The sequence below is a fragment of the Gossypium hirsutum genome, chromosome A11 (genome assembly GCF_007990345.1).
Source record: "Gossypium hirsutum isolate 1008001.06 chromosome A11, Gossypium_hirsutum_v2.1, whole genome shotgun sequence".
Lineage (NCBI taxonomy): Eukaryota > Viridiplantae > Streptophyta > Magnoliopsida > Malvales > Malvaceae > Gossypium > Gossypium hirsutum.
Window position 1 is genome coordinate 9631355 of NC_053434.1, and position 12085 is coordinate 9643439.

Genomic DNA, 12085 nt, shown 5'->3' on the forward strand with positions numbered 1-12085 from the left:
GGATATGGCATCGGTGTGATATATGCTACTGTATAAGAACATATCTGGGATATCGCATCAGTGAGATATGTGATTCGTGTAAGACCATAGCTGGGCTATGACATCAATATGTGATATGTGATTACGTGTAAGACCATAGCTGGGCTATGGCATCGATATATGAATATGTGTAAGACCATAGCTGGGCTATGGCATCATTATCTGAAGATGTGTAAGACCATAGTTGAACTATGGCATCGAGAAAACGAAGTACTCAATTCCGTAAGATGTTCACTAATTTGAAGAAGTTTGGTAAGTATTACATGGAATTATGTGACATAAGGAATTACGAGTTGATGAGACATGAGCATAAAACTTGGTTGATAAATGAGTTCATTTGTGATTATATATTTCTACGCCTTGAGTGTATTATCCGTATGAATTGGTATTCCAAATGAGTTAATGAGAAAACTTCTAGTATGAAATAATTTGAGTTCGAAATGAAATTTCATGAAAATGTACTTGAAATACATTAGTATGTCTTGTATATGCTATTTGAATTCATAAATGTGGAAAGCAAATGTATGTGGAAATATGAGAATGAAATTTATTGATGAATACGTACATCCAAATTTATATGATAGATTTTAGTGAACATTGAAATTGAGCTGAATAAGTGATTTGACAATTTAAATCGTGATTGGTAGGAAGAGTTAATGAATTGCATATTTATGAACTGTTACACGTATTTGTCTGAAATACGAGGAAGTGATGGTAATTGATACATAGAAATATGAAACTATGATATATATAAAAACATGGAATATGTTTGATAAATGTGTTCATTCATAATTATGGAATTTTGTACCTCATGTGTGCTATTTGCATAAAGATGATATTTCAAATACTTTGGTGAGTAAAGCTTAAATATGAAATAGTATGAAATCGAAACAAATTGTTATGAAAATGTATTTAAATTATCTGCAAGTGTTTCGTGCTTCTCGATAATGCCTCATACTCTATTCCGGCGACGGATACGGGTAGGGGGTGTTACAAACTTTGCATGATACTGTTGTGAACTGCAAACGGAAAACTATTGATTTGAGATGCAAGAATGATGAAACAGTCAGAATTGAATCTAGTGATTTGAGCGGATTACCTGTTGTTATATCTTTGATGAAAGCTTTAAGTATTGTGAGAAAGGGTTGTGAAACCTATTTTGCATATGTGATTGATTAGAGAGTGTCAGAAGAGAAAGTTAAATCTGTGCCTATTGTCTGTGAGTTCTCTGATGTGTTTCCTGAAGAACTTCTGGGTTTACCTCCGGTTAGAGAAGTTGAATTTGGCATTAAATTGGTACCTGGTACTACTCCGATTTCGATAGCTCCGTACAGAATGGCTCTGACCGAATTAAAAGAATTAAAGTCTCAGTTGCAAGAATTGACTAATAGAGGATTTGCTAGACCTAGTTTTTCACCTTGGGGTGCTCCGGTTTTATTCGTGAAAAAGAAAGACGGTACGACGAGAATGTGTATAGATTATCGTCAGTTGAACAAAGTGACTATAAAAAATAAGTATCCTCTGCCCCGAATTGATGATTTGTTTGATCAGTTGAAAGGAGGTGTTGTGTTTTCAAAAATAGATTTGAGATCAGGTTATTATCAGTTGCGAGTGAAAGACTCTGACATTCCGAAAACTGCTTTCCGAACAAGGTACGACCACTATGAATTCTTAGTTATGTCTTTTGGATTGACTAACGCACCTGTTATATTTATGGATTTGATTAATAGAATTTTCAGACCGTATTTAGATCAATTTGTTAATTTAAACAATAAAACAACTCATTTCCTTCAATTTGGTATTTTTGATATTTTTACAAAATTACCCCTAAAGTTTTACTTTTATTCAATTTAATCCCTGAGCTTAAAACATGTAAACTATCCATTTTTAATGTAAACCCTTGCTAACTAAATATTCATATATTTATTTTCCTTTTCCTCCTCTCCATTCCACATCCTTAATATATACATAATTCCACTTGAGTTATAGTCACTAAATTATTTATATCTTGAGCTACAAAATTCCAAATTAAGACCCGCTTGACGTTTTTTAAACTATATATAATATCTTTCTACCATAAAATTTTCAAAATTTATAATTTAGCCAACAAGTACAATAAAATCTTTAAATTTATCCTTGTTCTGTTGTTTGACAGTTTCGACCTTTTTTTACTAAAAATTAATTATCTCTTAGTACGTGATTTAGATGGTGTTTCCATTTGTTTCTCTTGAAAATAGACTCATTAAGATTTTAAAAAATAAATTTAAACTACAAAATATTTTTATACAATTTTTAATGATTTGCCAAAGTCAGAATAGGAGAATCCAAAATTATTCTGATCTTATCTCACAAAATTTATTATATCTCATAATTTATAATTCCATTGCTTACACCGTTTCCTCTATGAGAAATTAGACTCAATAAACTTTAATTTCATATTTTATTCAAGAACATAGAGCCTTATATAAGAAAACTCTACTATAACATTATTTTCATGCTTTTTCATAATATCAAACTTAAAAATATATTGAAATATTAATGTTCTTACCTTGTTCTATTGATTTCAACCTTTAACTTGATTTTCTCTCTCCTCCAGCTTCTAGTTCTTGAATCTAACTTGATATTCTAGCTCTGCATAGTCTCCTTGTTATCTTTATCTCTTGATGGTTATGAAAATTCTTTTAATTTCTAAGTGAAAATGGTGGATTTTTGGTAAAAGGACCAAATTGTAAAGAAAACAAAACTTTCTTTCTTTCTCTCTTCTTCTCATCTTGATGCATGGGAAAGATGAAGAGAATTCTTCATCTTTCTTTCCTTATATATTACATGAAATAATAATAAAATAATAAAATATAATTTTAAAAAATCAAATTACAATATTAATAAACTAATATTTATTTAACTAATCTAAAATATCTCCACATCATCATTGCCTTCTAGATTTCTCTCTCCTTCTAATTAACCATTTTGCCCTTTATGATCTTTTAAAATTTCATTCTTTAGTCATCATTTATTTTGGTATAACTACAATTTAGTCCCTCACAATTCTTCACCTATTCAATTTGGTCCTAATTCATCCATTTTCCTTAGTTTCTAGATCATTCCACCCTTAAAATATTTACACTATTGGTCTTTCAAATTTTTCATATTTACACTTTAACCCTTTAAATTTTGAGTATTTAGTCTGGTGCAATAAAACTTTTCTCACTTTTGCGATTTAGTCCTTTCTTGAATTAATATATTATAATATACTTCCCAAGATTGACATAACTCAAAAATTCCCTTTTTGTCACTTTATTTCCTTATTTTACTATATTAATGATAATATTTTACTATAAAAATTTTGGGGGTATTACATGCAGGACCTCACTCCATTTGAGAAATCACCTTTTATTCATCGAAATCCAATATTCATACAGAATTTAACCCTTTTCAAATATTTCTGAGCATGCGTTCATTTCTTACATTCGTATCATTCATATTATTTACATGTACTAATATTCCACATTCTAACTAATACAACATTCAATCTTAACATATTTACATGCTCAATTAAGTTACAATAACTTACCTGACTAAATTGCAGAAATATCAAGTTTTAGGGGTATTTTGGTAATTTTTCATTTTCCCTGATTTTCTCCCGATCTTGATCTAAATTAATAATTTCATTTAATTTTAGACAATAAACAATTCATTTCCCTCAATTTAGTCATTTTTTATTTTTTTATAAAATTATCCCTTAAAGTTTTACTTGTATTCAATATAGTCTCTGAGCCTAAAATTGCAAATTAGCCATTTTTAATATATACTCATGCTAGATGAATATTCATATATATTTTTTTCTTCCTCTTCTTCGTTCCACATTCTTAATGTATATATATAATTCCACTATTTACTTATATGTTCATATCAAGCTATCCACTTGAGTCATAGTCACTAAATTATTTATATTTTGAGCTACAGAATTCTATTGCTTAAATATCTTTCTACCATAAAAATTTTAGAATTTATAGTTTAGCCAATAAGTACAATAAAATCTTCAAATTTATCACTGTTCTGTTGTTTGACAGCTTCGACCTTTCTTTACTAAAAATTAATTATCTCTTAGTACAGGATTTGGATGATGTTCCCGCTTTTTTCTATTGAAAATAGACTTATTAAGAATTTAAAAATATAAATTTAAACTCTCATGTATTTTTATACAATTTTTAATGATTTTCCAAATTCAGAACCGATGAACCCGAAATTATTCTGACCTTGTCTCACAAAATTTATTATATCTCATAATTTACAATTCTATTGCTTACATTGTTTTTCCTATGAAAAACTAAACTCAATAAAATTTAATTTCATGTTTTATTCAACCTCTAAATAGATTTCCACAATTTTTGGTGATTTTTCAAAGTTAGACTACTGCTGCTGTCCAAAATTGTTTTAATACAAACTGTTGATTACCAAGTTTATAACTCCCATATTTTCTGTCTCTATAATATTTCCTGTCTCTATAATATTTCCTATTACTTTCTCTTATTTCCATTTACTAACATATCAAGAACATAGAACCTTATATAAGAAAACTCTATTATAACATCATTTCCATGCTTTTTCAATAATATCAAACTTAAAAATATATTGAAATTTTGATGTTCTTACCTTGTCCTATTGATTTCAACCTTTAACTTGATTTTTTCTCTCCTTTAGTTTCTATTTCTTGAATCTAACTTGATATTCTAGCTCCCCATAATCTCCTTAATATTTCTCTCTCTTGGTAGCTATGGAAATTCTTTTGATTTCTAAGTAAAAATAATGAATTTTTGGTAAAAGGAACAAATTGTAAAGAAAAGAAAGTATCTTTATTTCTTTTCTATACATACGTTGGAATGCATGGGAAGATGATGATGATTCTTTATCTTTCTTTTCTTATATATACTAAATAAAATAATAATAAAATATCATTTAAAAATCAAATCAAAATATTTATAAACTAATATTTATTTATTTATTTAATCTAAAATATCTCCAACATCATCATTACCTTCTAGATTTCTCTTTCTAATTGACCATTTTGCCCTTTATGATATTTTGAAATTTCATCCTTGAGTCATCACTTAATTTGATAAAATTGCAATCTAGTCCGTCATAATTCTTCACCTATTCAATTTGGTCCTAATTCATTCATTTTCCTTAGTTTCTAAATCATTCCACCCTTAAAATATTTTCACTATTGGTCCTTCAAAATTTTCATATTTACACTTTAACCCTTCAAGTTTTGAGTATTTACTCTTAGGTAACAAAACTTTTCTCACTTTTACAATTTAGTCCTTTTTTAAATTAATATATCATAATATACTTCCCAATGTTGTCATAACTTAAAATTTCCCTTCTGTCACTTTATTTCCTTATTTTACTATATTAAAGATAATATCTTACTGTAGAAATTTTCAGGGTATTACATATGCTATGGAATTTTCATTAATAAACTAATATGAAATCAAAGCAAAGTTCAAATTAAGGGATACGCAGGATTAAGTACGTACATTCAATCAGTGATCAGTGACGAAATGACGGACAAGATAATGGTTAAATCATGGCAAAGTATGAAATGTAAAGTGATAAAGTGATAAAGTGTGTAACCATGGTAAGGCCATGATAGAAATTGTGCTAGATCAAAGTGAAATGTGGCATCAAGTGAGTAACGTACTCTATAATAACCCAAATTTTAGCAATGTCGAAAATAGTGGTTCGAGACCACTAAATCCAAAAAATGAACTCGTATATTATATTATTTAATATTTATGAGCCAAATGTAGCTTTTAAAAGATTTTTGAAATAGTAAATTGTGTTTTATAAAGATTTCTTTGGTCAAGAAATGAAGAAAAAAGAAGTATCGAGATCTCGGTGTTACAAACTGAGTCATAAATATTTTTATAAATATTTATGAAGTGTCAATAAGGTAGTATTAAAATTTCGTTAGAAAATTTTGACGTTTGGGTGATTAATTAAATAAAAATATGACTAAATTGAAAAATGTGTAAAAGTTGTTAGAAGGATTAAATAGCTCAATTGTCAAATGAGGAATGACCTAAAGTGCAAATAAGCCTAAAGGAGATACTTTAGGCGGCACAAGCAGAAAAAAATCAGGAAAATCGAGAAAATAATGGGAAAATGGGAAAATAACAAAATTTACTAAATAAAAGGGGGACTAGAATGGAATATCTAGAATTCTCTTCATTTTCTCTTCATTTTCATCAGTTGAAAAATAGTCATGGAAGAGGGTTCAAGCTGGTTTTCATACTCTAGCTTCATGTAAGTTTAATTCTTGCTTTCTCCTTGAAATTTCTAAGATTTTGGACTTTTACAATTGGGTCCAACTTACTATGTCATTAGTTTTTGATTCCATGGCTAATTTTTAAAGTTGCTATGGATGAGTTCTGGAAGCATATGATGAATAAATATAGAATTGAAGCTTTAATTTTGATGTATGATAATTTTATCAAGTAAAATTGATGGAAATTGATTTTAAGACCTAATTATGAAAGAGTTTGGAATTAAGGTCTAGCTCTAAAGTTCTGATTTTCAGGGGTTATGAAGTAGTTTAAAATGATAGACTAAAGTATTAATTGAGAAAAATTATCTCAATTGAAGGGTTAATTGAGTAAGGACTGAATTGTATGAACTGTGAAGTTTGGGGTAAAATGGAAATTAACATTTTGCATTAAAATTGTTTTGAATAGTAACAATAGTCTAACTTTGAAAAATCACTAAAAATTTTATAAATTGAATTAGAGGATGAATAAAATATGAAATTAAAGCTTATGTAAGCAATGGAATTGTAAATCATGAGATATAATAAATTTTATAAGACAAGGTCAGAATGATTTTGGGTTCCCCTGTTCTGATTTTGAAAAATCATAAAAAAATTGAAGAAAAATAATTAGGGATTTAAATTTATATGTTTAAAATCCTGAATGAGTCTATTTTCAATAAAAAACAAACGGGAACATTATTCGAATATTGTATGATGAGATAATTAATTTTTAGTGAAGAAGGGTCGGAACTATCAGACAGCAGAATAGAGGTGACTTTAAAGAATAAACTGTACTTATTAGTTAAACCAAAAAATTTGAAAATTTAATGGTAAGAAGATACGTGAGTCTAGTTTCAAGGAAAATTAGCGGATCTTAATTCGAAGTTCTATAGCTCAAGATAAAAATAATTTAGTGACTATGACACAGATGGACAGCTTGAATATTCATATAAGTAAATAGTAAAAATTGTAGATAATGTTACTTACAAGTATGTTATATACATTAAGGATGTGGAATGGAGAGGAGGAGGAGGCAAATATGTGAGTGACTTATGCATAAATTGATCAAATGTTCTATTATATTTGGTAGATGTTAAACTTTGTTAAAATGAAAAATGTTATAAATTCATATTTGAATTAAATGTTATATATGTTAAGGAATAATTTGAATATTTGATATTGCCTAATAAATGAATATCTGATATTTCTTAGTAAATGTCAAGCCAAATATAAAAAAAAATGTTATAAGTGGAACATGTGTGAAAGAATGTGGTAAGTATTTTTATGGTTATTATTGAGCTCATTCACATGAATTTGTCATTTGAAATTGTGATAGACAGGAAGAAATAGTGAATGTCATGCTTATGTATGGTTATATGTATTTATCTGAAACACAAGAAAATGATGGTTATATATCTGATATATGGAGACATGAGACTATGATATATGAACATGGAATATATTTTATAAATGTGTTCGTTTATAATTATAGAATTGTGCAACTCAAGTGTACTATTTGTATAAAGATAGTATTTCAAATGATTTGATGAGTAAAGCTCCAATGTGAGATAGTTTGAAATCAGGACAAATTGTTATGAAAGCGTGTTGAAAATACATAAATATGATTATTATAAGTTATGTGAATAAATGATGTGTAAAAGTATATGCATATGAGAAATTTAATGAAAGTTGAGTTCATACATGTTTCTTGATATTTATATGAATTATATGTCTAACAATGCGATAAGAATAGGTATTAGGGCTCATGATCAATTCGAATAATTATGCTTTGTATAATTATGTTGAATATAGAGAAGCGGTAAGTTAATTACCATGTTATACGAATTTATTAAATATTATATGTTTACTTTATTTTACTTTTTCCCCTAATTAATAATAATTCGATAAGCTCCGTAATGCCTTTTGCCCTGTTCCGATGACGGATAATCCGTAAGACGTTTTCTAATTTGACGAAAAATAGGAAGTGACATGTGAACTAAAGTGATAAAAATTGCATAGTTGTTAATATTGAGCTCAATTATGTGATGTGTATTGACTGTGATTATGATTGGCAAGAAATGATGGTAAATTATGGTTTATGATTTAATGTAGAATGTTTGGTAAAGTTTGTCTTTACAACATATGAACTTACTAAGCTTACATAAGTTTACTGCTATGTGTTTAATGTTCTTTGTAGATTGACGTGAGATCAGTGGGTCGGATCAACACTTCAGATCACACTATCCAAATTACTCCTGTAGGTTTTATTATGCATCTTAAGGTTTATATGGCATATATAGGGTTTAATTGAAAGGAAGTGAAGGTGTTACAAACTTAATTATCAACATTTTGCGTTAAAATAGTTTTAGATAGCAATAGAAGTTTGACTTTGAAAATTCATCAAAAATTGTGAAAATCGAATTAGAGGTTGAATAAAATATGAAATTATATTATATTGAGTCTAGTTTTACATAGAAGAAACTGTGTAAGCAAAATAATTTCATTTTATGGAATATTTGAATTTTTTTGAGACAATGTCAAAATGTTTTCGGTTTCCCTTTTTCTGACTTTGAAAAATCATTAAAAATTGAATAAAAATACTTGGAGCTTTAAATTTATATGTTTGAATGATTAACGAGTCTATTTTCAAGAGAAACAAAAGAGAATATCATCAAAATCTCGTACGAAGAGATAATTAATTTTTAGTAAAAAATGGTCGAAACTATCAAACCGCAGAATATGGGTAAATTTAAAAATTTTACTGCACCCATTAGCTAAATCATAAATTCTGAAAATTTTATAATAGAAAGATATTTATGTCTAGTTTCAAAAACATTAAGTGGATCTTAATTTAGAATTTTTTTAACTCAAGATATAGATAATTTAGTGACTATGACTCAAGTAGATAACTTTAATATAAATATAAATAAATAGTATAATTATATGTAATTGTTCTATAAACTGACGGATTTCGATTTGGGGTATTAGACCATCTACCAGGGCTTATCTACAAAAGCCTCCATTTTTTTCTTATCTTACATAAATATTTACAAATAATACCATAATGACGTACATTACCACCACTGGACAAAACCCAGATTGCCATAAACATTAACAGTAAAATAGAGAAATGAACCCCATCTTCTTAGACTTATAGAGAACCAGCCTCCGAAACGCATTATATAGAACAGAAAAACTTGGAGGCTTATATTAAGAATTTGAAACCTCACAGATTATACTTCAACTACAGAGGCATTAAACAAGGAAAGCTAAGAAAGTAGGGGGGCAGAAAAAGTGTTGCATATCTCTCTATCCATACAAGCAAAGTGGTCACCAAAATTCCACCTTATCAATTAGTATCCGTTGATAGGCTCTGCTTGGTCCAGCACAGCCATCCTCTCTGAAACATCGGCTAATGACTTGAGATTACATCGGATAAGAGCCTCCACAAAGTAACAAGTTTCATCCTTGGTGTTCCCTTCTGGCACGTCCACAGCGAATGATTCGATCACCATTGTTCCTGGCCTTCCTTCGATAACCTCTGGATGGACCGTTATGATTGATGAATAATTCTGCCATACATACAAGTTAACAACATTTCTACTTTTTTTTTCCTTCTTTTAGAATAAAACAAAAAAAAAAGTAAAAAGGGAGAAAGAAGAATTGTTGTTTATACCCTGAGACGGTGGTCGCCTCCGACGATTTTGATGCCAAGAATATGCTCTTCGTCATCGAGAAGCTCTAATCGTTCGGTGCTGGTGGTGGCCGGAAGGCCAGATTTAACGTTGACTTCTCTGACGCTACCGATTCCGAGGTCCCCTTTCATGATGCACCGGCTTACGAACGGCTTATACTTTTGCGGCTGATCAAACCGCCTTACCAATGACCATACCTTTCATAATTTAATCAAAACCATAGCCACTATTATTAGTTGCAATAAAAATAATTAAAATTTCAAAAAAAAATATACCAGCTTTTGGATATAAACTTTTGCTTCTAATTAAAAATAAAAGTACTAAAATAGTTGGCTTTTAACAGTAAAACATGGACTTAAATTTGAATTTTTCTCTTTTTTTAAGAATTAAATCTAAAAAAAAAAGGGATGAAGATTTAGCAGATGAGGAGGAAGATTTGGGACGAGAGAGAGAGGTGAATCAGAGGCAGAGAGACAAACTTACGAGGTTAACAGGAGCTTTGACATGTTTGACAAGAGCAGAGGAGCACTGGTCGTCTCTGATGTCGTGCCTGTGGTGTCTCCAAATGTATTGCGCCTCCATCATACCGTAAGCATCACCACCGTTCATTTGTTTTCTGATTGATATATCTAATCAATGAGCAATCACCTCTGTATAAATAAGAAGGTGAAAATTACAGGAGAGTTCCGCAGAGATAAGCTCTCTTTGGTTTGGCTTGGGTTATTGCTGGAGACTTGGCTTGGATGTACAAAAAGGAAGAAGGGGCTTCAAACTTAGGACTTAGCTTTTAGTTTAAGAATTTAGGTTGAAGGCTTTGGTTTGCTCTTAACTTGGCTTCCCAGTCTATCAAAAATGAAAAATCTATAAATCCACCGACAATTTCTTTTGTTGATAAAAGCAAATAAAAAATAAAAAAAAATGGCTCATAACATTGCTTTTAGCTTTCCATGCGGGACCCACTCTCTCTTGAATTTGCCCTTATCTTCATATCATCTCCCCTTCCTCTTCCAATTGGAGTGGTTTTCCCTTTCGTTGGAAGGTTTTTTCTTTTTTCTTTTTCTTTTTTAACTTTACTCTTACAAATAAAATACAATAAATACATATTTTCGAGTAATATACACATAAAATTCAATGCCAATATCCACTTATATGTATTTTTAATATTTATTAAATGATTATAATAATTTAATTAATGCCAATAAAATTAACTTGCAATTTTAAGAAGATGTTTTGCAAAAACTAAAATAATTATTTTATGGCAAAAATTAAATCAAAATAAAATTGGATCAAATTTTAGTATAAGAAGTATATATTAATAAAAAAATTGAAATCAAGAGTGTTCTAATTTCAATTAAAATTAAATTAACTGAATAAATAGATCTAATTTGATCGGAGGTCGGTTAATGATTTTTTGGAAGTTTAGTTATCGTTTAATTCGATTTGAAATCGTATAATTAATTGAATTAATGGAACTTAATAATTCGTAATACAAATTATATGTAGTTTTAATTCGGTTAATTTAGTCAAATGAACATTATCAAAAAAATTTATAATTTTTATACTTGTTTTAACTAAAATATATATATATATAAATTTCGGTTAATTCGGTTAATCGACTGAATTAATCGAAATATTCCGATTAGGTTAATTTTTTTGAATTCGATTAATGGTTAAAAGATTAAAAATTTTGGTTAATTCAGTTAATACTAGTTTAATTAGATTAACCGATGGGTTAACCATATGAGCACCCCTAATTAAAACTAAATAAAATATCCATCATTTAATGTAAAAATTGATTAAACTGAGTAGATAAAAATATTTTTTGTAATATTAAAATATTGTTTTGTTTATTTTATGTAAAAAAAATTGACAACATAAAAAAATTATGTAAAAGTATATTTAATTTATTATTAAAAAAAAACAGACGAGGGATTGAATTAAATGGTAAAATTGAAGTTTAAAAACAATGATGAACTATATTCAGTTTTAAAGTTACTTTTTGTTTAAATTGATTCAAATACATTTATATAAAAAGTAAAAATAA

General features: G+C 28.5%; 1 protein-coding gene across 1 annotated transcript; it reads right to left on the reverse strand.

The window, feature by feature from the left end:
• Nucleotides 1-9263: 9263 nt before the first annotated feature.
• On the reverse strand, nucleotides 9264-11070 carry LOC107909797 (abscisic acid receptor PYL9). The gene is made up of 3 exons (XM_016837448.2): nucleotides 10525-11070; nucleotides 10023-10238; nucleotides 9264-9918 (listed from the first exon to the last, which is right to left on the reverse strand). Exons 1-3 carry the CDS (start codon nucleotides 10648-10650, stop codon nucleotides 9700-9702), a joined length of 561 nt encoding a protein of 186 aa, XP_016692937.1. The 5' UTR covers nucleotides 10651-11070; the 3' UTR covers nucleotides 9264-9699.
• Nucleotides 11071-12085: the final 1015 nt, after the last annotated feature.